Raw genomic sequence first — 27892 nt, forward strand, 5'->3', positions numbered from 1 at the left:
GGGCCCACTTCTTCCAGCATAAACACCTTCACAGCAATCTCCCCACTGAGCCATGACACCCAGACACCTGGGCTCAGTGCTAACAGCCCCTCTGGCCTGAACAGGATGTTCTTCCCTCACTCTGAAGGTACAGCTCTGTCCTCCAGCCCCTGGCTGCTAGTTCCTTACTCTTAATAAATAGCTCTATCTACACACAGTCCACCAAAACTCCACAGAGTTCAGCCAGTACCTTCAAGGGGCTCTTCTTCCACCAGCTGCCAGGTCTCCAGCTCCTCTCTTTTCTTTCACCAATCATGCAAGTATAAGGTGGTTAATTAGCTTCTCCACCCCTTCAGGCTCTTCCCCCTAATTCCAGGCAGGACCCAGCCCATAACAACCTACACCTGTTTCCAGCCCAGGACTCTCCTTGGTCCTAGCAACCTCCACCTGGACATTCCCCTACTGGCTCCCTCTAGTGACTCATCCTGGGCATTTTCCCCATTTCTATGGAAACAGCGCTCTCTAGTGTCCTACCCAGGATAGGACAGACCCTTACTCTTCACAATATGGATGGATGGAGAAGAGGGCATGGAGAGAGGAGAATTCTTGGACATGGATGGAGGGGAGGGAAGGGAGTACAGTAAGGAGATGCACATGGAAGGAGGGAAGAGAGAAGAAATTCTGGACATGGATGGAGGGGAGGGAAGACAGAGGAAGGAGATGCATATGGATGGAGGGGAAGGGAGAGAGAAGAAATGCTGGACATGGATGGAGGAGACGGAAGAGAGAGGAAGGAGATGAGATATTGGCAGTGACATCAAGGGAATGACGGGTCTGAGAATGTAATTTAGGGGCTATTGGTTCTGGGAGGTAGGGTTAACTGAAGGGGCTGGTAATCTGTTTAGCAGAGAAGGTGGCTTCAAAGGGTTGAGATCTGTTCTGGAGACATGGGAAACACCCCTTTAATGGGCACTCGCTCCTATAAGATGGTGCCCAGAAGCATTGGACTGCATATTAGTAGCCCTATGCTCAATGGCAGACAAATAATACAGGTTGTGAGACTGACCATGATTACAAGTTGTGTTTTTGACTCCTGCAGTAAATTGAACTGTGATAATAAGATATTTTACCACAGCTTAGTTGATATCTCCTTCAATCTCTGGAAGACAAAGATAATTCTGAATTAATTACATTTCTTGACAGATCAGCTATACTTTTCAGAATCCTTTCATGAGTGATGGTATTAAGTTTCCGTATTTATATCAGGCTATGCCCAGCATTCTTAACATTTGTACTGGGATCGTGAAGTTACTGAAACATTTCAAGTGGACCTGGGTTGGTATCATTGCACCTGATGATGACAGCAGCCAAAGGTTTGTCCAGATCCTGAAAGAAGGGATTGAGCAGAATGGAGCTTGCATTGAATTCATAGAAATAATCAGTCACATCAATAATTGGTCACAAGAGAGATTTGACAAAATTAATGAGACTATTCATAAATCATCAACTAATGTGATCATTGCTCACTTTAATAATGAGATTACAATAAGTTTGTTTTGGGAGTTAAGAATTTTCAATATACCTGGTATGATCTTTATCACCATAACTGAAGCTGAGTTTTACTTATCCTATCAAGTGGAAAATAGTTTCAAGAATAACACCTTGCTATTCACAAGAATAAAGAAAACTATTCCAAGTTTTTTAAAATTTATACGTGAGGTAAATCCTATTTTGTTTCCTGATTATATTGCAATTGAAGATTGGTGGCTTGGACTGTGTAGCAACCAGTGCCCCCAAACCATCAAAAGATCCTGCAGTATAGATGAAGATGGTTCCGGCATGTTCCACTGTGACAATACCCACTTTGCCAACAGTTATGATGTTTACAATGCTGTTTATGCCCTGGCACATGCACTGAAAGATATGCTTTTCTCTGGTTCTGGGAACACCACCACGTGGAATGGAGACCGACAGAGATTATCAGATTATTTACCATGGAAGGTAACATCATTTTCTAAAGGAATGCTATATTCAGAAAACAGAATTGGTAACAATTTGTGGAGTAAAGGGTGAAGTTCAAATCTTTCTGTGTTGTCCATTTATTTAAAAGATTTATTTTTACTGTATGTGTTGTCTAGAGTGTTGCATTCATTTCAAAAACTCATCTTCAGATTATAAGTGGAATCAAATATGTGACAGCCAAACCAAAGAAGTGAGGTACACTCAAGGAGGATATCAAAGTGTAAAAGTCTTTAATTCATAAAAGCTATAAAACCAACCCAACAAGGCCGTGTTTCAGCACAAAGGCCTGCCTCAGGGGTCAAGTAAATCTTTTGTGCTGTGATTGGTTTGAGAGTGGTGCAGGCAGTAGGTTGAAAAGTGGTTTTTTTCATATTTCTGTTATAAGTGGGCATGAACGCTATGGGACGTTGGTTGGTAGTCGGAGGGTGGTTAAGATTGTTAAATTGCATGCGGATTGTGAGAAATTGCAGGGGGTCCTTTTGGACTGGGATACTGGGCATCCAAACATCAGATACAAATCGATGTGGACAATTGCAAAATGATGCACTTAGGGAAGAATAAATGAAATTATGGCTAAATGATGTTAGGGTCCACATTAGGAGTCACTACCCAGAAAAGAATCTAGGGGCCCTGTTTGTGAAGCCATGCTAGAGGAACGCTAGAGTTTTTAGTGCATGCTAAACATTACCACGCGCTAACCGTGTTCATACCCATAATGTTCCTATGGGTGTCTATATGGTTAACGCTTGCTAATTTTTAACTGAAAACACTAGCACACCTTAGTAAACAGGGCCCTTGGTGTCAGTTGATTTGTAATGTGTGCCAAAGTGAGTGAGCATCAAACTGATTGACAGATTAGAAATGTTCTTTTTCAAATACATACATATAAAGAAAATTGGCAGTTCCAGGCATTCCTGAAAATGTATCCTTTATTTTTTTAGCTTCATCGTTATCTGAAGAATGTGCACTTTAAAAACAGTCTGGGAGAAGAGATATATTTTGATGAGAACGGAGACCAAGCCACTGACTACAATATTATTAATCTGATCCATCTCCCCAATGGGACATTGAAACATGAAATTGTTGGAAGTTATAAACCTTCTGCTCTCTCTGGAGAGGATTTTACAATCGATGAAAAAATGATAGTTTGGGAGGCTTCATTTACCCAGGTTAGAGTGATAAAACATTATATAAGATGCTTAATAATACAAGAGGTATTGCATGCTGTTATACAGAGAAGAGTAGATTGGATTTTGTACAATTCTAATGGGTCGATTTTCATAGTGATTTAACCAGGCAGGAGAGGCTTCTGGCCATTTATATCATTTGTACAGGGCTATCTGCTGAAATTTAGCAGTTCTTAAATGGTTACTTTTTGCTGAATATCAGCTCTAACCACCGGTCCACCCCCATCAGGTGGCATTTCCAGTGCATGCTGAAATATTGGAAAAATATTTCCTCAGAGGGTTACTTAGGGATAATTGGGCAGCTTATTTTCGAGAGAGATCGCTGGCCATCTTCCGACACAAATCTGGAGATGGCCGGCCATCTCACGAACCCGGCCAAATCGGTATAATGGAAAGGTGATTTTGGACGGTTCCAACTGCTTTCTGTCGCAGGAACCGGCCAAAGTTAAAGGGAGCGTTTCGGAAGGGTATGGAAGGCGGGATGGGGCGTGGTTATGAGATGGCCGGCTTCAGCCGATATTGAAAAAAAGATGGCCGGCACTGACGAGCACTTGGCCGGCTTCACTTGGTCCATTTATTTTTAGGACCAAGCCTCAAAAAATACCCCAATTGACCAGATGACCACCAGAGGGAATCAGGGATCACCTCCCCTTACTCTGCCAGTAGTCACCAACCCCCTCCCACCCCCCAAAAAAATTTTTAAACATTTTTTTGCCAGCCTGTATGCCAGCCTGAAATATCATACCCAGCTCCCTGACAGCAGTATGCAGGTCCCTGGAGCAGTTTATTGTGGGTGCAGTGCAGTTCAGGCAGGTGGACCCAGGCCCAACCCCCCCTACCTATTACACTTGTGGTGGTAAATGGGAGCCCTCCAAACCTCCACCAAAACCCACTATACCCACATGTAGGTGCCCCCCTTCACCCTTAGGGCTATGGTAGTGGTGTAGAGTTGTGCAGAGTGGGTTTTGCGGGGGATTTGGGGGGCTCAGCACCCAAGGTATGGGAGCTATACAGAAGTGTAGCATGGTGGGGCGCAGGGGGAGCGGTCGCCCCCCTAAACAGCTGTTTTAAAAAATGGCGCCTATGCGCCTCAACCCAATAAATATTTTTTTCTGCTCCCTCCCGAGTCTTTAATCTTTTGCTATCTCTTCTTCTGCCCGTGCTCTCCCTTCCGCGAGGTCACTTTTACTTCCCGAAGCGTTCTCCCTCTGGCACCGGCGATTCACAGTCAGCCTGCCAGCGTCGGGGCTTCTCCTGATATTTAGCACTATTTAACCGGACAGGAATGACTCCTGGCCGATTTAAATAGCACTTAACCAGCTATCTCTGATATTCAGCAGGGGATGAGCACCATTTCCCGCTTTATATTTCAGGTCAGCATATAGCAGCTAACTGGCTAACTGCGAATATTCAACGCATCACTGGATAAGTTTGGCGATCAAATCATGCCACCTAAACAGCAGGTTATCTTTGTGTGGTTTAAACTTAACTGGTCAGCTCTAAATATTCATTTGGCCACTAAAGTTTAAATCGACCAAATAAAACCTCTGAATATTCAATGTCAGTCACTAGAAACAGCCCGGCATTGAATGTCCAGGCTTGGTGCTGACTGCGGGACTTAGCCGGCTTGCCTCCCCTGGTTTCAATATCAGACCCATTGATTTATACAAACCATAGTTTGTATTTGATCATTTACAAATAATTTCTTTAAAATCGTTTCATATTCGAATAGCAGTAATGGACTAGGTATCGGCAGCTGATCTGAGACAGGCGGAGCTTGCCACCAGTAGGCAGAATTTGCCGCCAGATTGGTTCACCCAAAACAATAGTAAATGCTATTGAAAACAATAGTAAAAGCTTATTAGAAATAACGGACTGCCTATCCGTTGTCCATCTATAAAAAGTCTAAAATTCCTGCAGTCCTTATACTGCAGCTTAGTAAAAGGACTCCTAAATGGGCTATAAGCATTTAATGCAGTCCATTGGTTTTCACATATTTTGTTCTTGTGATGACTTATACTATGCCCAAACTGAAAACTCTAATGTCTTCTATCTGGTCTATAATAAAAGAAGCTAATTATGAACATTACCCTAAAATGTTGTTTTGTGGCTGTACATGAGGAATTGTGATATTGCATAAATAAGTGTGCATTTTTGTTCCTAGTCATGCATCCAAAGAATATATAATAACTTCAAGAAATCCAGTTAATCGTTTCACTTATTAGCGGAACAAAACCACAGAGGCATGGCATGGTTGCATTTTCAATATGGTAAGACTAGGGCCCAGCTAAGGAACAGATTATTTTGAGTTGCATCAAAATTGCTTTCCTTGTGCTATCACCATCTAGCTGGATAAGCAGTGCCATAAAAGGTGGAGGATAAAGGACTTTTTTTTTAGATTTATATCCCACATTATCCCAAGAAACTTGGGTTCCGTGTGGCTTACATTTGAAAATATAGTGAAACAAAATAATAGAGTTCAGTAACATCATGGGAATGAGTTGATGTATATGTCTGAAACATAGATGGATAATTTATAGTGGTAATTCCCAAAATATTTTGGTTTGAGCGGATTGAAATAGCTAGGGGTTCCAGGGCTAGATTAAATAACAGGGGGGAGAGGGGACAACCCTGCTTAGTGCCTCTATATAATGTGAATTTTGGAGAAGTGATGCTGTTGGTGAAAATAAAGGCTTGAGGAGACTCATAAAGAAATTTAATCATATTGAGAAACTTTTCACCAAAGCCAAACCATTGGAGAGTTTTGAAAAGAAAGGGACATTCGATTCTGTCCTAGGCCTTTTCTGCATCTAAGGAAAGGGTTATTAATGGAGAGTCAAAGTCATGTGTGTGAGCTAGTATATTCCAAAGTAGTCTAGCGTTATCACTGGACATTCTACCAGGTATGAAACCATTTTGATCACGATGAATGTGAGGATATCACAGATTTTATGTGATTAGCAAGAATTTTGGCATAGATCTTGGTGTCAATATTAATAAGAGAGATTGGTTAGTAATTTGAGACATTAGAAGGGTCTCTGCCTGGTTTGTGGATGACAACAATTTAAGATTCTAGGAAAGAACCCTTATCACCAGAGTGAAGAAGGAGATGGTCAAATAAAATAAGCAATTTGGGACTAAAAATATCTGCTAAAGTTGCATAAAATTCTATGGGTAAGCCATTGTGTATTTCTGTCCCTTAGCCCCCATGGAAAGAGAAAGCACTACAGCCCCAACAGTTGAAAAAATAAGAAAGAGAACTTAGACTCCGTTACGCGCAGCCAGTAATTACCTTTATTATCACAGAGCCAAAAAAAATACAAACAATAGTTCTCTCCCTGAAGCAGGTTGTCAGTCAGCAAATGCGCATCCTGAAAGACAAGGACTGCTCAGCTAACACCTCCCAGACATCACATATATACTGTTGCAAATTCCATTTCTTATAAATCATGTGATTTCCCATAAACTGACACCATTAGGTTGCCTTCTACCATATATGGATTGGTCATGAATTCTATCAGTCTCTCCGATGTGTTTGCACGTGAACAGTCTGTGGCCATTGGCTAGTCAATTATCAGTATAGCGTGCAGTTAGTCACAGAGCAAAAAAATTACATAGAACAATACCCTTGTGTCCTCTCTCTGTCTCTCTCCACAAATGCAACATACTGGTAGGCTTCACTGTGTCCTCAGTCCCTTAGCAACTATCAAGGTTACATCCACCTTATATGAAAAGCCTACTCAGCTGCAAACAAATGTTATGAAGTGTCAGTTCTCAGCTCCTGAGAAGGCAATGATTGTTACACAAGATGCTGAGTTAGTAGGCTAACTTGTGAGAACCAAACTGACAGTACAGGCCTTAGGCCTAGCCCTTAGTCATAGGCCAAGTATAGGAAGGCATATACATTACCTGGGGCTTTATTATGGGGAATCTCTTTAATAGCCTTGATGATTTCATCTAAGGAAATATTTTTATCTAGAATAGCTTTTTGAGATTGTGATAATAAAGATTGACTCAAATTTTTCATAAAGTTGTCAATGGAGGACTCAGAGAAGAGTTTCTGAAGTATAAAGTTGTTAAATTTGGAGAATTGTAGAGCTCTTTGAGAGTCTGTATAGTGTGGATTTCCTAAGGAATCAATTATGTGAGATACGCAGGCGTGACTTTGTTTTGCTTTAAGAAACTCTGCTAGCAAATGTCCTGATTTATTAGACAGATTTCGGAATATTTATGGAGGAAAGGGCCTCTTGACTAAGAATGGAGTTTAAGTTATATCTATTGAAAAGAAAATTTTGATATACCGGGGGCGTAGTCACGGGTGGGCCTGGGTGGGCCTAGGCCCATCCAATTTGGGTTCAGGCCCACCCAGCAGTGGAGGCAGCAACCACGATCGCAGCATGTATGAATCTATCTCCATCCGTCTCAGCACTCAGCAGCAGCTGTAGCGATTCATACACGCTGCCTCCTACTTCTAACCCGGAAGCGTCTCCTCTGCCGCGTCCCGACATTATCACAACTTCCATTACCCTTCCTTTCTGTCAGAGTCATTTCTGTCATCTGTAGTAGGTTTAGTGTCTACACTCGAAGGAAGATGTCGCCATGGTTCCGGAGCTCCCGCCGCGACGCCCGCAGGCCTGGAACGCCATGAGCCTCGGTATCCACTGTCTCAGCGCCCTTGCCAGCGCTCTGCTCAGCCCTCCGCTGTCTATGCCCTTGAGCACCGCTCCGGACATGGACACCTGTGGTTGCGGCAATGCCAGCAAAGGCCAGACTCGCTCAGGCTCCGCCAGACCCGCCACTGACTCTAAGCCCAAAAACAATGGAAAGAATCAAAATGGATCTAAACAGCGCTCTAAATGTTACTTCCATTTTCCCCAGTGATGAGACAAGATGGTTCGTTGCTCAAGGGGGAAGAGGGGTCTCGTGTACCTTCCTTTGCACAAATGCTGAGCACAAGGAAAGCAAAATGTGAAGTGTGGCCAAAATCTACCCCAATGAGAAAAGGTAAAAACAGCCCAACACTTCTTGCTGCTACAGATAGTGATGGTGAAAGTGATGGTTCTGACCAGGCCCCAGTACCTAGCTTCCAGAACTCCTTTAGTGAAGCCATTGAAGCTGCCTTCCTTAAATTAGACACCCTACCTGTTTCTCATCCACTCGTGGTGGAAAAGGGAGGAAAGAAAAAGAAGCAGAAGCAGAAACTGCTCTTCAGTACATCTGTTGTCCACACCAAATGAATGGGAGGGGGGCTACCTGGCTCCTCTCCATCCCCACTACAGTCTACAAGTCAAGGTTCAGCACCTTTTTGAGATGGGTAAGAGAACTATTGCATATGCAGCAACTTGCTCCTCACTTGTATAGTCCTGCTTCCTTGGAAACATCCTCCATGCCAGCCTAATATGGACTATTTGCAAGCATCCCCATGGATTCCACGAAGATTTATCTGTAAAGAGATCTGATAAAATGCTTTTCACCATACAGTATCAGGATTGTCTATAAAGTTTAAATTGAATTTGTATGGAATCTGTGTATTATCACAGAGAACCTTTAATCTTTTCCTGTTCTAGGCTATTAACAGGTGGGGAAGAAGGAAAGGACCTTAGAGTATGGATGAATGGAGGGGGGCAGGGGAGAGAAGAGAATTGCTGGGTATGGATGAATGGAGGGGGGCAGGGGAGAGAAGAGAATTGCTGGGTATGGATGAATGGAGGGGGGCAGGGGAGAGAAGAGAATTGCTGGGGATGGATGGATGGAGGGGACAGGGGAGAGAAGAGAATTGCTGGGTATGGATGGATAGAGGGGGGCAGGGGAGAGAAGAGAATTGTTGGGTATGAATGGATGGAGGGGAGGGGAGAGTTGCTGGACATGGATGGATGGAGGGGAGGAAAAAGGAGAGAGGAAGGTTGCTGGACATGGGTGAATGGAGGGGAGGGCAGGGGAGAGGAGGGTTGCTGGGCATGAATGGAGGGGAGGGCAGGGGAGAGAGAAGAAATGCTGGACATGGATGGAGGGGATGGAAGAGTGAGGAAGGGGATGAGATGAGGGAAAAGGAAGAGAGGAGAAAAACTGCATGTGGATGAAGAAAATAGGCAGCTGGATCCACTGGACAGTCAAGTCTGCAGAGGACCCAGCTTCTACTTACGGATATAGAGCAAGAAATGAAGACGAAAGGCAGAAAGTAAAGAAATAAATGGAAAGGAAGCCCTGGAAACGGAGTTAAGAGGACAGATAGCAGCAGAATCAGATACTGGGCCAGCATGATCAGAAAAACAAAATCACCAGACAATTTTCATTATAGTGTTTCGACTATGTCCACTTTGAGAATCAGATGCTCAACATTAAAAGTTTATATTTATTTACTATTTATGGCATTTTATCCCATATTAAACATGAATTAGATTGGAACCTGGGATCATTTAATTTTTTTTTTTCCTGGAGAGAGTAATGTATTGCCTCCCCCCCCCCCCCCCAGGCTCTCTCCCCGGCTATAGCCAGCTCTGCAATTTTGAGGGGAGGTGGACGGGGGGGGGGGGGGGGCGCAGAGGTGGTCCGGGGAGAAAGCCTGTTGCTAAACATTTACCAGCACACCACTGTCTAGTGCCCAACCATCCAACCTGTTGGCCCACCCAAAAATTGACTTCTGGCTACGCCACTGTGATATACGTCATGAACTTTTGGTTTCTGGTTATTGTTTTTCAAGAGATTTAGTTTCATTTTCCAATAGATCTAACTTATATATATATATATATATATATATATATATATATATATATATATATATATATATATATACTCCCACAGAGTAATTTGTTATAACTCCTCTGATAGTGGCCTCATAGGCATCCCACCATATATTAACAGGAGAATTATGTAGAGGATTATTGGTAAAATAATCTTCAGTGGGTTTTTTTCAACAGAGGTATAAAAGAGTCATACTTTAACAGGGAAGTGTTGAGTCTCCAAGCTAAAGATTTTTTAGTGGTTGAGATATTTGAGAAGTATAATGAGATAGCGGAATGGTCAGATATATTCCTACTGTGAATTTGGGAATTAGCTACACTAGGTATGAGAGTTTTGGAGATCAGGAAACAGTTGATTCTTGAGTAACTCATGTGAGGTGGGGAGAAGAAGGTGAAGTCTTTTTTTGTGGGATTAAACAGTCTCCATATGTCTACAAGACCCAGTGAAGAAATGAGTGAGTGTAAGGCAGAAAAAGCTTTGGATTGGTAATAGGGGCAATTGGAGAGCCTCTCAAGAAGAGGGTCAAGAATTTGGTTAAAGTCCCCACCTAAAATTATGGGGTTAGGGAGAGAGCTGTTGATTTCTGAAAATAGTAGATGAAAAAAATCAGGCGAGTCTTTGTTGGGTGCATATATATTTAAGAGAGTAACTGGTGTATTATTTATCAAGATGTCCACTTTAACCTATCTGCTTTCCACATCACAAGATTGTTTAATAATATTAATTGAAAGGGGTTTCTTGTGTAAGATTGCCACTCCGTTTTTTTGTGTGCACTGCAGGAGAGTGTGCCGTGAGAAGTTTTTGTCTTGGAGGCGTTTAGAGTCTGAATCTGATAGATGCATTTCCTGAATAAAAGCCAAGTCAGAGTTCAAATTGTGTAAATATATTAGAAGTTTCTTCCTCTTCATAGGGTTATTTAAACCTTTCATGTTAATGGAAGTAATTTTCATATAAGGTGTTAGATAATAATACAGGAAACAGAAAAACTGACTTGGCTTTTTGTGAAAAGGATATATCAATTATATCACAAGTCAAATAGGCAGGAAAGTTGACAAAAAGGAGAATTACAAGCAGTGGCATTCCTAGAGGGGCTGACACCTGGGGCGGATCGCCGATGCGCCCTCTCTCCCCGGGTGCAGTGCGATCTGCCCCCCTTCTGCGTGTTGAACTGTCTCTGCAGCCGCCCGCGCGAGCCCCGTCCACGAGCCGCCCTCAGCACCTCTGCAGTTTGCACTCCCTGTTCCCGCCGCTGCGGTTGTGCTCAATGAAAAGCAGGCGGAGGGCGGGAAAGGGCTGAAACCGGCCAATCTCCACAGCCCGGAAGCTACCACCTGCCTCCTCGCAGGGAGAGGTTCAGCTCACCGTCCGCCTGCTGCTGCACGGAGACAGAGCGCGAGAAGGAAGGAAGAGCAAAAGGACACCCCCCCCCCGCGAAAGAACCCCCCTCCGGGTGCGCACCGCTGGGGGGGGGGGTGCTGCGTGCACCTGCCCATCGTTCGTTCCATGCTCCCTGTGCCCCGGAACAGTTCCTGTTCCGGGGCAGAGGAAGCATGAAACGAACGATGGACAAGCGCGCGCGGCACCCCACCAGTGGCGTGCACCCGGGGCGGACCGCCCCCACCGCCCCCCCCTTGGTACGCCACTGATTACAAGTATGCCTATATGCTCAAAACAGTGGGAGGGAGAAAAAATTAAGAAAAACATTAGGTAAAAAGGATTCAGAGAAAACAATGGCATAGAACAGAGAACAATGCCAATACAATTGTAATAAATCGGTAAGGGAGAAGTGAGACACATATTGAGAGAATTAGAGGCTCAAAATTTAACAGTATGAATCTGCAGAGAGCTAGCACAGAAAACTTTTTGCAGCAAGTAATCTTACAAATACTGAGGGAATAACAATTGTTAGGAGATTGGAGATAATTGGAAAAATTGGAGAAAAGAGAGCAACATTAAACAATTATAGCAAGTATTATGCAAATATATATAAATCTCATTATGCAATGGAAATAAATTCCAAAATGAGAGAAAGGACTGGAAGAGGGAAATTAAGATGTTTATTTCAAACCTTGTTAATGTTTAGGTCTCAAAAGGTGTCCAGAAAACGTTTTAGGGCCTCCAGGTCATCAAAGGTGCAGGCAGAATTGTGGATTGTCACCCACATTTGAGCAGGGTAAAGGAGATCAAATTGAGCGCCAAGAGACTGTAGGCGATTACATTGTGCAAGAAGTTGTTTTCTGCGATGAACTTGCTGAGATCCTGGAAAATTAAGACTTTCATACAATCATAGAAAATAGGCGATTTCAGTTTGGCATTTTGCAGAATTGCTAAAGTTTGAGGGTAGCGGAGAATCTTCAGGACAATCGGTCGAGGGAAACGTTGTTGTGCAGGTTTGCCAGAGGTGACTCTGTGGGCTCTTTCAATTTCAAGCGGTGGGCTAAAGTTTAAACCCAAAAGCTTGGGTAGGAGATTTTCCATAAACGTAATGGAGTCAGAGCCCTCTGCACCTTCTTTAATTCCAAGGACTCATAAGTTGTTTCTCCTTGCTCTATTGTTGAGATCTTCCAGATATTTTTTAAGTGAATCAATCTCTTTATTTTTTTGATCAGAGAGAAGAAATTTCATTGGAGTTAGCTTCACACTTCAGGGAGAGAGAATCCATGCGCAATTGAGTTTGTAAAAGCTGAGATTTTATTTCATTAATATCTTCTCTGAATTGGGAAATGGAGAGGTGAGTATCTTTGAGAATACCTCTGTGAGAGAGACGTTCACACTAATGGTCTGCATCGTGATTTTCTCATTGCCAGTCTCGGCCACCATTGCAACTTAATAAGAGGAATCTTGACGAGGTTTCTTAGAGGCGAGCGACGAGGGCTGCTTAACATCTGCCTTCGGAGATTTGTTTGGCATGATATCAGGTAAATATTAAGATGTAATTTGCTATAAGCAAGCGAGGTAAGTTGTAAGCAATCTGCTGGATTCTTTAACTCTGAGCGGGAGCTGAGAGATTAAGCCGCCATTTTCTATCACGCTCAGTAGCGCCCCCCCTATACAAATTGTTTTAACCACCCTTAGGCTCCACCTTTAGGTTTAACAAGAGATATTATGTGCATATAATGTCTGGATGAATTAAGATCATAGTAACATTGTAATATAGTAGATGAGAGCAGATAAAGACTGGTATGTTCTATTCAGTCAAAACTTTAATCAAATGCCCAAAATATGTACTACTTGGTAACAGTAATGAAACAGTGATTGAATATTTACATAGCAGGCAGCCAACAGATTTATTTTCCATTGAAAATAGTGAATTTTGTATGAACTTGACAGCTAATAGTGTGCTGCTTGCTACTGTATTTTGTGTTTTGGTGGTGTATTGTTTGTCTGCATAATAAAATCACAATCTAGTATATACAATCACATAGCCGGGAAAAAGATCTTTTTTTTAAAAACATGCCTTTTATATGCAAACAGACTTGAAGAAGAAATAAATATATACAACTGAACTGGAAACTCTTGGCACATTTAGACTAACTCTGGACAAAACTTCTGCATGAAAGATTCTTTTCCCTCATTATTCAATACCTCTCTTTGAAATAGTAGTAATTAAAAAAAAGTGCATTTTTATAATATATACTGCATTCCACAAAGTAAAAGGCGCAAGGTCCCACATACCATATTTTTCTTTTGATGCATGCACAGGAAAAAAAGATGTTAAATGCTCCCATGTTTCATCCTATTTATTTTATTTATTGTACATTTATATCCCACGTTTTCCCCACAGTTAATTTTTGTATGTAAAAAATAAAATTCTGAATGTTGTACATTTGATTCTCCTAACATGATGTCTGTTTTGGTGGCCCTTAATAGGTGAAAACCTCTCTGAATGATTGCAATGTCTGCTAGGGTGTTAGTCCCTATAATCACCCCCTTCAAATGACACACTGATTACAATTTGGAACTAATTACTACTCTTTTTTTTTTTTTTTTAGTTCCAATATTTTTATTGTGTTTTATAAATGATAACAAATGGCTAAAATAAAGCAATTAGCCAGCTTAACAAGTTAACAGTAACAAGCATCAGCATACATGTTCAAGTTAGGGCAAGTCCGGGATTATTTCGATAACAGATCATAATCATAAGTCACAGGAGTAATAATAATTTCAATTCTGACAAAGGTTATTACGTAGTGAGTTTAGTAAAGGAGACCATATTTTGTTGTACTTAACAAGTGAGTTATGTTTTTCAGCCGCAGCATATTCATATTTAGCTAAAATACACACAGAATTCCACCATGATAAATAAGTTACTTTGTCAAGATCTTTCCAACAAAAGAAAAGTGTTCTAAGGGCTTGATGTAACATTAAATCCAGTAATTGTGCTTGATATTTGTCTATTGATGATTGTATTGTTAGTGATCCACATATAACTATATTATATGATAAAACATCTTGAATATTCAAGGTGGAAGATATTGTGTCCCATACAGAATTCCAATATTCTTGAATATATGGGCAAGAATAGATGATATGTTTAAGATTTCCAACATCTTTTTCACAGGTCCAGCATTTATTCGCATTTATTCGCACTTTATGCTGCACAAGCTGGCATAAGTGAGATCAAATAAAAATGCTACCAACAATAATGAACGACAACATGGATGCAGCAGCTGATAGGTTTCTTTGCTCTGTTTTAGGTGTACCATCTTAATGGTAGCCCAGATTAGTAACTCTGCCATATGTTTCTCTTCATCCTAAACACCTCCACACAAATGTGTACTTTTAACGTAGTTTAATATTACTTCCTCTGAAAAATAGCTGACTATAATTTAGCTGTTCTAGGGGAAAATAACAAACCTCAAATGCGATGCCCAAAGAAAAGGTCTGAATTGGTCCATAAGTGGACAGGAAAGAAATCTACATTTTATAAACTACAGTCCAGTGACATTTGAAGGTAGATATATATTTTTTTCAATCCTCAGACTCCTCCACAATCCAGATGCACTCAGAATTGTGCTCCTGGCTTCAGGAAATTACCCAGAGAAGGAAAGCCTGTCTGCTGCTATGACTGTATTCCCTGTCCAGCTGGACATATCTCCAATCAAACTGGTGAGTGATATACAATACATGAGAGGCTCATAGTGGCATGTTATTCAGCCCCGCTTCTTAAAGGAAATTATTTTATTCTATTCTGTTATCTTGGATTCATAAATTGCAGAAACCCAAGAGGTCCAAAGCTATATGTAATAAGGGCGCCCATCTTCCGACACAGATCGGGAGATGGGCGTCCTTCTCTCAGAGTCGCCCAAATCGGCATAATCGAAAGCCGATTTGGAGCGTCCCCAACTGCTTTCTGTTGCAGGGATGACCAAAGTTCCCAGGGGCGTGTCAGAGGCGTAGTGAAGGTGGGATTGGGGTGTGCCTAACAGATAGGCGTCCTCGAGCGATAATGGAAAAATGATGGGCGCCCCTGACGATCACTTGGCCAACTTTACTTGGTCCTTTTTTTTATGACCAAGCCTCAAAAATGTGCCCTAAATGACCAGATGACCACCGGAGGAAATCAGGGATGACCTCCCCTGACTCCCCCAGTAGTCACTGACCACCTCCCACCCTGAAAAAAGGATGTCCTTTGCTATGCCTCTGTCCCTGTGACAGCAGTTGAGGACTTCCAAAGTGTGGATGTTTCTATGAGAAGGATGTCTATGCCTTTGCTGTGCCTCTGACATCCCCTTTGTTTATTTGTATTTTGGATCACAAGTAGCAGCAGTGGGATTTGAACCAGCCATCTTTGTATTGCAAGACCAGTGTTCTAACCACTAGGCCACTCCTCTCCCTTGAATCCCTTGAAATTTGGACATCCCTGTGTGTGTGTGTGGGGGGGGGGGGGGCAGTTGAGAACATCCAAAATGTTTGAAAGAAGGATGTCCATGCCTTTGTTATTCCTCCGCTAACACACACATCTCCCCCCAGGGACCTGCATACTGCCCCCCCCCCCCCCCAGGGACAGCCAAATTTCAAGGGAGTCGAGGAGTGGCCTAGTGGTTAGAGCATTGGTCTTGCAATCCAAATGTGGCCAGTTCAAATCCCACTGTTGCTACTTGTGATCCAAAATCCAAATAAACAAAAGGGGTTACAGAGGCATAGCAATGGCATGGATGTCCCTCTCACAGAAACATCACATTTTGGACATCCTCAAATGCCATCACAGGGACGTAGGCATAGCAAAGGAAGTCCTTCACCCATACTCTTAAAAGAAAACATCCCTGACAAGCACTTGGATAGTTTTTTTTTTTTGTTACATTTGTACCCCATGCTTTCCCACTCATGGCAGGCTCAATGCAGCTTACATGGGGCAATGGAGTTGCCCAGAGTCACAAGGAGCTGCCTCTTCCTGAAGTGGGAATCAAACTCAGTTCCTCAGGACCAAAGTCCACCACCCTAACCACTAGGCCACTCCTCCCACCTGGAGTTTTGTTTTTCTAAGGTTGTAGATGGCTATTATACACACAGCTTGTCTGCATGTATGAAGCCGTCTTTGGCATGCACAGAGCAGCCTCGCATAACAGTGAGCAGCTCATTTGCATGCGATTTCCTTCATGCATGCCCGTTCCTTTCCGAATCGCCAAGGGATCGGTAAGGGAAGGGCTTTTTCTGTTCATTTAGTGGGACCAGTGCTCTACGAATGCTGGCTCCTCCCATGACCAAATGGCTTGGATTTGGTAGTTTCTGAGATGGGTGTGCTCGGTTTCCATTATCACCAACCATCTGTAAGTACGACCATCTCTAAGGTCGACCTAAATTTGCTGATTTGGGCGCGACTGTATTATCGAAAGGAAAGATGGACGCCCATCTTGTTTCGATAATACGGGTTTCCCGCCCCTTCACGGTGCCGTCCTGCGAGGACAGCCCCAGGAAAACTTGGGCGCCCCGTTCGATTATGCCCCTCCACGTAATATCACAATAACAGCATTAAAAATAAACTGAAGTCAAAATCACAAAATTTAGTTTCTTATGCCTTTATAAAATCTTGGGGATAGGCCATGTCTTCCCGTCTCTTCTGAACCTCAGGAGGGATGCAGAAAGTTCTTCGTTCCTTCACACAACTAACAGGGCATTTGCTTAAGTGGCCACTGTCTCCTATATAGTCATTAGTCACTCCTAGACTTTCAGTATACTAGCATGAGCAGTAGAGTATAGCCAGTAAACTTTCTGGGTTATAAAGTCAAGGCTTAGGCTTGAAGGGTCTCCCATTGCAACTATGGTCAAAGGCCAGGGAAATTTCAGGAAAGGCAAAGACACTATTCCAGGGTGAATCAAGGTTTTATAGTCAGGGGAAGTTTCCTTCTACAACCAGTTCTTCCCACTATTCACTCCCCACTTCTCCATCTTTCTGGAAGATGCCAGAATGTCCAGAAGGTCAGATCCAGCTTATCCTTCCTACATCTGAGGTTGAACTACAGATATTATCCTATTGGTTAAAGTAGTAAAATGAGAATCTAGGCAGCACCCTCCCTGCCAGGCTGTAAGGCATGTAAATTACAGCATTCTATACATGGCATCTGATTGCTTTGTAGGTCCCTCACCCACCAGTACCCTTCCCAGATCCACACCATAGAAATTAAGAGCTCAGTTTATAGAATAGGAATGTAAGTCAATTTTACACATAACTACAAATTATTGCCCGTTAACACTTGTTAACCCCAATTATTGATACTTACTGATTATTAAATATTTATTGCTTGTTAAACACAGTTATTGATACAATTAAGGGCCAATGTGGTGAAAATTAGCCAATTACGTTACGTGCATAACTGACTCTATTCTATAATCAATTTCCCAACTTTGTGCCCAACTTTAGGCCCCATTTATAGAATTTGTGCACATAAAATCAATTGTCTATATGTAATCCTGGATTGGCCGCTGTCGTGGACAGGATGCTGGGCTCGATGGACCCCTGGTATTTTCCTAGTGTGGCATTACTTATGTACTTATGTGGTGAAGTGATATCAAAATTAAGTCAGTATTTGAAAATTCCTTGTTGGGAACTTACCATAGGTACCCTGCACTTTTCGACATAACTACAAATTATTGCCTGATAGCGCTTGTTAACCCCAATTATTGGTACTTGCTGATTATTAAATATGTATTGCTTGTTAAACACAGTTATTGATACAATTAAGGGCCAATGTGGTGAAAATTAGCCAATTACATTACGTGCATAACTGACCATTATTATTGGGGAAAATCCTCTGCTTATTTCTGGGATAAGCAGCATAAAATGTATTAAACGTTTTTGGGATATTTCCAGGTATTTGTGATTGGCCACTGTTTGAAACAGGACACTGGACTTGATGGACCTTTGGTCTATGCCAATGTGGCAATACGTATGTACTTATATGCCTTGTTCTTACTCTCAGGCTTTCCTTCTTCAGACCTTGATGAGACACATGCCTCCAGCAACAAAAATACACCATAAGTGCTCCTTCCGCTACTCTGTGTTACTCCCTATATCTCTCTTGTCCTTGTAATAGTGAGTTACTAAAAAACCTATTTTAAAAAATTGATTCAAATCAGTTAGCCAAAAACGAATTGGTGAATTGATTTGAATTGTGAATTGGACAGCACTACTGTTCTGCAAGGATGATCTTTAGTTGCAAGAAATACGAACATATGACACCTTTGCTTAGAGATCTTCATGGGCTGATTGTTTCTGCAAGGGTTGAATTTAAGACAGTTTGTTTAATTTATACAATCTTCTATGGTTCAAGTCCATCTGACCACATTACTCTGATATACTATTCTTCTGTGGATCAATCTATTTGTAGTCATTATACTCTAAATCTAGCTCTTCCTTCAGTGAACAAAATTCAATATAAACTGTTTTTTGATAATTCCTTTAGCTCTTCCGCAGTTAAACTGTGGAACTCAATTCCTAGTCAACTCTGGGGATTTCAGATTACTATCAGTTTAGGAAGTCTTTATAAACTTTTTCTATACAAGAAACATTTTGAAATGTGAATGAAATTAGAAGTATAGAAAAATCAGAATAGAATAGAAAATTCTGATACTTGTAAATGTAAATGTCAGCCCAATCTATGGCCCATGCATGCTTCTCCCCTGCAAATTAAGAGCAATATTTAGCCTCTCTTGTAATCTGATGTTATATTTGAGAAGTTAAAATATTCTATCTTCTCAGATATGGAGAACTGTATAAGATGCCCAGAGGACCAGTGGCCCAATGAAAAAAGAGATGTCTGCATCCCAAAAATAATAATCTTTCTTTCCCATGAAGAATCTTTGGGAATCATTTTGATGCTTATCAGCATTTTCTTTTTTCTCATCACTGCTGTCATTTTGGGAATCTTCATTAATTACAGAGAAACTCCTATTGTGAGATCCAACAACCGGAACCTAAGCTACATTCTCTTAGTCTCCCTCATGCTCTGTTTTCTCTGCTCATTGATATTCATAGGACATCCTGAGAAGGTGACCTGCATTCTTCGACAGACTGCCTTTGGAATAACGTTCTCCATCTCTCTCTCCTCTGTCTTGGCAAAAACAATCACTGTGATCATGGCTTTTCAGACCACTAAGCCTGGAAGCAAGCTCCGGAAATGGATGGGTTCCAGGGTCTCATACTCTATAGTGCTTTCCTTTTCCCTTCTTCAAGTCCTCTTTTGCCTTGTCTGGTTGGGAACTGCTCCGCCATTCCCACATCATAACACGCAAACTGAAGATGGAACAATTCAAATTGAATGTAATGAAGGATCAATAATTGCATTTTACTGTGTTCTGGGTTACCTGGGATTTCTGGCTGGTATCAGCTTCATTGTAGCTTTCCTAGCAAGAAATCTACCTGACAGTTTCAATGAGGCCAAGTACATCACCTTCAGCATGCTGGTGTTCTGCAGTGTCTGGGTGTCTTTTATCCCAACATACCTGAGCACTAGGGGCAAGTACATGGTAGCAGTGGAGATATTTGCTATCCTGGCCTCCAGTGCTGGAATACTGGGGTGCATCTTTATCCCCAAGTGCTACATTATTCTGTTGAGGCCTGACAGGAACAACAGGAATTATATTACAAAAAATAAATTGTCAAATTTCTCTGAATATTAAAGGAAAGCTAAAATAACAATAAAATCTTTCATTTCAACTCGTACATTGTTTGTCCAGTATTCAAACCCAGTTGAACATTCATCAGCTTCAAGAGAGATGATCAAGGGTAGGATGGGAAATTATCTCGATAGAGGCAATATTCAGTCACTATCTGAATAGATTATAATTTTAGTTTAAATGTATAGTTATGTCACGGTGACTACAATATCTGAAATATTCAGGACCTCAGCTTTTATATATAGCAGTTCTGATTATATAGATTAAATGCAATACTATTGTCAACATTTGGGCTGAATATCTCCTTACCTCTGAGGATCTGATATTAAGCTCCAGATACACTAGGCAGAATCCAGGTGCCTCACTGTAGTCCCAAGTTATAGAATTTAGTACACATTTTATGTCAGTTCAGAAAAGAAGGTTTTCCTCAGCCATCATCTTTTACAACATAATTTAAAACCAGGCAGACGGTTGGTGATACCAGAAAGCACCTCCCACAATAGGCAGCTTGCTTCTGAGGCTCTACTTCTATCAGAACTGCTGAACTCTCACTCTCACTGTGAGCCTGTAGCTCACAGCGCTGCCTGTGTTTGTGCAGCGCTGCGTATGCCTTGTAGCGCTATAGAAATGCTAAATAGTAGTAGTAGTAGTAGTAGTATTCCCATCAGAACTGCTGAGCTCCCACTCTCACTGTAAGCCTGACTTATAGGTGTCCAGGACTTCACTCCTGAGCATCTGACTGTGAGTAACCTATCCACCTTATAATTGAAAGAGAAAAACGCCTAGATTTCGACCCAAATCAGGAGATAGACATTTATCTCACAAAAACGAATAAATCGGTATAATGGAAAGCCGATTTTGGACGTTTTCAACTGCACTCCATCGCGGAAGCATACAAAGTTGACGGGGGCGTGTCGGAGGCGTGGTGAAGGTGGAACTGGGGCGTGGTTATCGGCCGAGGAGAGATGGGCGCCTTTCGCCGATAATGGAAAATAAGTATGCATTTGTAGCTAGAATTTAGGGCACTTTTCCTGGACCCTGTTTTTTCACGAATAAGGCCCCCAAAAAGTGCCCTAAATGACCAGATTACCACCAGAGGGAATCGGGGATGATCTCCCCTGACTCCCCCAGTGGTCACTAACCCCCTCCCACCACAAAAAATGATGTTTCACAACTTTTTATTTTCACCCTCAAATGTCATACCCACCTCCCTGGCAGCAGTATGCAGGTCCCTGGAGCAGTTGTTAGGGGGTGCAGTGGACTTCAGGCAGGTGGACTCAGGCCCATCCCCCCCTACCTGTTACAATTGTGCTGCTTAATGCTTAGTCGTCCAACCCCCCCAAACCCACTGTACCCACATGTAGGTGCCCCCCTTCACCCCTTAGGGCTATAGTAATGGTGTAGACTTGTGGGCAGTGGGTTTTGAGGGGGTTTGGGGGGGTTTGGGGGGGTTTGGGGGGCTCAACTCACAAGGGAAGGGTGCTATGCACCTGGGAGCTCTTTTACCTTTTTTTTTGGTTTTGTAAAAGTGCCCCCTAGGGTGCCCGGTTGGTGTCCTGGCATGTGAGGGGGACCAGTGCACTATGACTCCTGGCCCCTCCCACGAACAAATGCCTTGGATTTATTCGTTTTTGAGCTGGGCGCTTTCATTTTTCATTATCACTGAAAAACAAAAACGCCCAGCTCACAAATTGTCGAATAAAACATGGACGTTTATTTTTTTCCAAAATACGGTTCGGTCCGCCCCTTCACGGACCCGTTCTCGGAGATAAACGCCCATGGAGATAGACGTTTTCATTCAATTATGCCCCTCTATATATCCTAAATTGACACCAAAATGAACACAATCAAAATACTTCTGGTAATCTACTCCCTTTCACTGATCCACCTAGCACTATCCATCCCACTCACAGAACATTACCTCATACCCACCCTACAAAATCACCAAAGACTGATCAAACATTCCACACTCCACCAAACTGACTCTCATCACACTAAAGGAAAACTATCTGAACATGGACATCACCAACAAAATGAGAGGATAGACCACAACAAACACACATCACTCAAGGAATGACAACTAACAAAAATCCACATAACACCAAACCTAGATGCCCCATACCAAAACATCCAGGTAGGCTACATCAATGCTAGATCCGTAATCAACAAAACAACAACAATATCAGATTGGATCAACTCAGAAAACCTCAATCTTATCTTTATCAATGAAACATGGATTCACAACCAAAACGACCCCATAATCCTTGAACTGTGCCCGCCAGGTTACAAAATCACCCACCAAACCAGATCGGAAAAGAGAGGTGGAGGCATAGCACTAATATACCGAGAAAAATTCACCACCGAAACCATAGCTGCCTCCATAACACCCCAACTAGAAATTGCCTCATTTAAAATCCATAACAACTCCCTAACTGATCACCTGAATTGTGTATTCTACAGACCACCCGGCAACTGGAAGGAAAGTCAGCCCACCTTCATGGACTTCATATCAAACAACTGTGTAAACAACAACAACATACTGCTACTAGGCAACATTAACTTTCACCTAGAAGACCCCAACTCCACAAACGCACTTGAATGTAAAGACTTCCTACAGTCCTGGGATTTTAAATGGCTCCACATGCAAACTACCCATATCAAAGGACATACATTGGACCTCCTATCACATAAACTACCTACAGACAATAACCTATTAATAACAGACATCAAATGGACAGCAATACCTTGGACTGACCATTACAAACTGAACCTAACTCTAAACTGGCGGAAGAAGGGCTCAAACAGTACACCAGAACATACTACTTGCACTACAAGAGGGCAAATTGATCCACAAATATTCTGGCAACAAGTATACGACAACGAATGGACAACACGCACTGATTCCATACTTTATCTCAACTACTGGGATGGCAGATGCAACAGCGTACTAAACAAAATAGCACCCTTAAAAACAAAAATATCAAAAAGACAAAACACTATACCTTGGTTGAATGATGAACTAAAAAAACTCAAAACACAATCTAGAAAACTTGAACGAGTATGGAGAAAGATAAAAGATGAACACACACTCAACGCATGGAAACAAATACATAGAAAATACAAATACGCAATAAAACAAACCAAAAGGTCCTACAACAAAACCAAATTGGGACCAGACTACAAAGATATGAAGAAACTATACCAACTTGTAAATAAGTTACTAGACACCACCCCTATCACCACAACCAACACAGACATCCCACCGGCAGACAAACTTGCTAACTACTTTAACGAAAAAAATAATAAAACTACGCACACTTCCTCATCACAATACCGACATCGAAATTTTCTTCAACGATCTGGACCCATCCTCCGAAGGATACCCAGCTGACTGCATTTGGACAACATTTAATCTCCTCAGCACCGAATCAGTTACATAAGCGACTCACAGGTTCGCCAAGACCCACTGCAAACTGGATACATGACCCAGTCATCTACTCAAGTCTGCCCCAGACCGCTTAATAGCAGACCTTACATCCCATCTAAACTTCATGTTACAACAAGGTTTCTTCCCTGAGGAACATGGCAACATCCTACTCACCCCAATACCAAAAGACACCAAGAGAAGCACAAACAATATCACCAATTACTGCCCAGTTGTGTCTATCCCATTAGTAGTAAAAATGATGGAGAGCTTCGTGACTAAACAGCTTACGGAATACCTGAACAAGTTCTCAATACTACATAATTCACAATCAGGATTCCGATCCCACCATAGCACCGAAACTGTCCTAATCACCCTCCTGGCCAAATTCATGCAGGAGATTGCCACAGGCAAAAGCATACTCCTCCTCCAGTTTGACATGTCGAAAAGCATTCGACATGGTAAACCACAACATACTACTACGAATACTAGGCCACTTCAGGATTAAAGGAAATGTACTCAACTGGATCAAAGGCTTTCTAACTACCAGAACTTATCAAATAAAATCAAAGTCAAACATATCACCACCGTGGAAAGCAGTCTGCAGAAAACCTCAAGGATCAGCATTATCACCAATACTCTTCAACATGATGATGATTCCACTGGCACAGTCCTTATCCAACTGAGGCCTTAACCCATTCATTTACGCAGATGATGTTACAATATACATCCCCTTCAGACATGATCTGACAGAAATAACCAACAAAATCAACGATAGTCTGAACATCATGGACTCCTGGGCAAACTCATTCCAACTGAAACTGAACACCGAAAAAACACATTGCCTCATCCTCTCCTCTACATATAACAAACACAAACCCACAACCATAAATACTCCAGGACATACCCTCCCTACCTCGGACAGTTTGAAAATACTCGGTGTCACACTCGATCGCAACCTTACCCTCGACAGTCAAGTAAACTCTATAACAAAGAAAATATTCTATTCAATGTGGAAGCTCAAACGATTAAAACCTTTCTTCCCAAGAACAACTTTTTGATACCTAATACAATCAATGGTCCTAAGCCACAGTGGCATAGCCAAGGGTGGGCCCAGGTGGGCCTAGGTCCATCCACTTTGGGCTCAGGCACACCCAGTAGCAGCACACCTATGACGTGGCTGGCAGGGATCCCCAAGCCCCACCATCCGAAAACTCCCAACAACTGTCCCTCCTGCATACCTTGTAAATAGCAGATCTTTGCCTGCAGTGAGTAGTGACTGATGCATACTGCTCGCACCAGCCCCACAGCCTTCCCTCTGATGTATTCCCGCCTATGCGGAAACAGGAATTTGCATCAGAGGGAAGGCTGTGGGGCCAATATGAGCAGGTGTATTAGTTACTGCTCACTGCTGGTGAAAATTTATTTAAAAGGTCTGCGGGGGGGGGGGGGGGGGGGATGTTTGAGAGATCATATAGCATGCAGGTGAGAGTGTAAGAGACCAAATCACTTTTGGGACAAGGCAGAGTTCTTCTGCCCACGCATCTTGGGCCCAGGCCCACCCAAAATTGGTTGTCTGGCTACACCCCTGCTAAGCCTTGCAGATTATTGCAACGGAATCTACGTGGACTGCAAAGAATAACTCATAAAAAAAACTCCAGACCGCCCAAAATACAGCAGCCAGGCTGATATGCAGCAAAACACACTTCGAAAGTGCCAAACCACTCCGAGAAAAGTTGCATTGGCTCTAATCAAAGAATGGATCATCTTAAAAATCTGCACCTAAGGCCACAAAATCATATACGGCGTAGTCCCAGAACACATGACAGACCTCATAGACTTACCAGTAAGAACCAAAGTCAGATCATCAAGATCCTACCTAAACCTACACTACCCAAATTGCAAAGGACTGAAATACAAAACATTTCATGCAGCCGGCTTCTCTTACTGTTATGACTCTGCCCCGGTATCATGCTCTCATTCATCTCGCCCCCTGGTGGTCAAACCTGGTGGTCGCAACGGACTGTGTATTGGTGGTTTTCCCAGTTCCAGATGTCATATTAGTCCGGTCCGGATTTTCTAGCCTGCCAGTTGATCTCGAGACTTTTTGGAACTCAGCTGTTTCCGTACCTGGTGAACTCCCTGGCTGTTGGTCTTTATTAACCACCTGGAAGTGTTTCTAGTTTGCCTTGCAACAGAGGTCCTCAGAGGTGTGTCTTCTGTGGTTGTTTGTTGCTGTGTTTTCCCTGCTACTTTCAGTTACTGCCTTTGAACCTTTGCCTGGACCTGGACTTTGACTTTGTTTGCCGCCTGCCTTTGAACCTTTGCCTGGACCTGGACTTTGACTTTGTTTGCTGCCTGCCTTGGAACCCGTGCCTGGAGCTGGACCTTGACTTTGTTTGCCTGGTCCCGGTTCTGCTGGGTTTGTGGACTATCTTCCTGCTCCCTGCTGTGGCTTCTGTTCCGGTGGGTGTTCCTCCTGCTGCTGCAGCCCTTGGCAGTAGCCCAAGGACTCACTATCCAGTGTTTCATGTGAAGCGTGAGACTTACATAAGCGCACAACTATGGAATGGGCTCCCAAAAGCTGTGAAAACAATCAATGACCACTTGAACTTCAGGAAATCACTAAAAACCAACCTCTTCAAAAAGGCCTACCCCAACAACCCCACGTAACCCTCTTCACCTACCAACACAGCATGACTATGATCGCACAGGACAACACGCAATCTTCATCCATTTCGACCCTCCACTTATACCTCATACAATCACTATACAACTTTGTATTTGTTATCCACCGACTGGGCAAACGCCTTTGAAGGTACTATGTAAGCCACATTGAACCTGCAAATAGATGGGAAAATGTGGAGTACAAATGCAATAAATAAATAAAAACATGGAGGAGACAAGGCGGTAGAACGAGAGGACATGAAATGAGATTGAAGGGGGGCAGACTCAGGAAAGATGTCAGGAAGTATTTTTTCACAGAGAGGGTGGTGGATGCTTGGAATACATAAAGGAATCCTGTGCAGTAGGAATGGATCCTCAGAAGCTTAGGCGAAATTGGGTGGCAGAGCAGGTGGGGGAAGAGGGGTTGCTGGTTGGGAGGCGAGCATAGTGGAGGGCAGACTTATACGGTCTGTGCCAGAGCCAGTGATGGGAGGCGGGACTGGTGGTTGGAAGGCGGGAAATACTGCTGGGCAGACTTGTACGGTCTGTGCCCTGAAAAAGGCAGGTACAAATCAAGGTAAGGTATACACATATGAGTTTATCTTGTTGGGCAGACTGGATGGACCATGCAGGTCTTTTTCTGCCGTCATCTACTATGTTACTATATGTTATGTTCTAACATGGAGCGAGGACAGTAATACACAGCAAATCATTCCTGGACAGTTATCATCCAGGTACTCAGCAATCCATCTGTATGTCTTTTTCAGTTGAATAGCTCGGTTCACTTTCTGTCCATCACCCCCACCACTACAGTTTTCCCGCTGAGCTGTTACCACCCCCTATTTTTTAGCATCTTGAAAAAATGTAACAAAAATAAAATGCAAGTGACCAGCTACTGTCTTGACAGTGAGAGGAGAATCACAGTTCAGTATCTGTTTTATATGTTGTCAGCTATCGTACCAAAACAAGTTGAGCTCTTGGCAAGTGAAGATGATCTAGACTAATGTTCCAATTTCCCTCTGAAAGTACCAGCATATATTTTGTGGCAGCAGCCTGACCTTTCACATGGTGTCCAAAATGCATGTTGTGCTAAGAAATATAATGCCAGAGAGAAGGTTACCAAAAGGATTGTACCATTAAAAGATCTGAAAATATTCTAAATGATGTCCTCCTCCCCCATATCAACTACTACTACTACTACTACTATTTAGCATTTTTATAGCACTACAGAGCTTACGCAGCACTGCACAAACATAGAAGAAAGACAGTCCAAGCAAGTAAATCAATTAATGTGTAGAGGAAAGAGGAGAGGAGGGTAGGTGGAGGCAGTGGCATAGGAAGTGGGCCTTATTTACTAGTGAAGAAATAAGTTACACCTTTCTTTTTTTTAAGTTTTTGTTTGCTAGCAGAGTGGGGTGGGTCGCAATGCAGCATAAGCCTGCTGGATCTGGAGTAGAGGGTTTAGGGTCTGCCAGCAAGGTTGCCAGATAGGCGGATTTCCCGCCCAATTGGGCGGTTTTCTGCAACCCACTGCAGGAAATTTCTGACCGCTGCGGGTTGCGGTTTTTTGGGCTGCTTTTTTTTTGCCGGGCGGTTTTTTTTTCTCCGCAGGCTGTAGTTTTTCGCCCCGCGGGGGGCGTGGCTAGTAACGTTGGGGGTGGTTAGTGATGTTGGGGAGTGGTTAATGATGTTGGGGGCGTGGCTGGTGACATTGGGGGTGGAGCTGGTGATGGCTGGGGCTGGGCCGGTGATGGCG

General features: G+C 42.7%; 1 protein-coding gene across 1 annotated transcript; it reads left to right on the top strand.

Annotated features, from left to right (window-relative positions):
• The first annotated feature begins 1248 nt into the window (after nt 1–1248).
• LOC115464383 (vomeronasal type-2 receptor 26-like) lies at nt 1249–20048 on the top strand. The gene is made up of 4 exons (XM_030194768.1): nt 1249–1980; nt 2943–3170; nt 14912–15038; nt 19129–20048. The coding sequence occupies exons 1-4, from the start codon at nt 1249–1251 to the stop codon at nt 20046–20048; spliced, it is 2007 nt and encodes a 668-aa protein (XP_030050628.1).
• Nucleotides 20049–27892: the final 7844 nt, after the last annotated feature.

Source organism: Microcaecilia unicolor, chromosome 3 (assembly GCF_901765095.1).
Source record: "Microcaecilia unicolor chromosome 3, aMicUni1.1, whole genome shotgun sequence".
NCBI classification, from domain to species: Eukaryota; Metazoa; Chordata; class Amphibia; order Gymnophiona; family Siphonopidae; genus Microcaecilia; species Microcaecilia unicolor.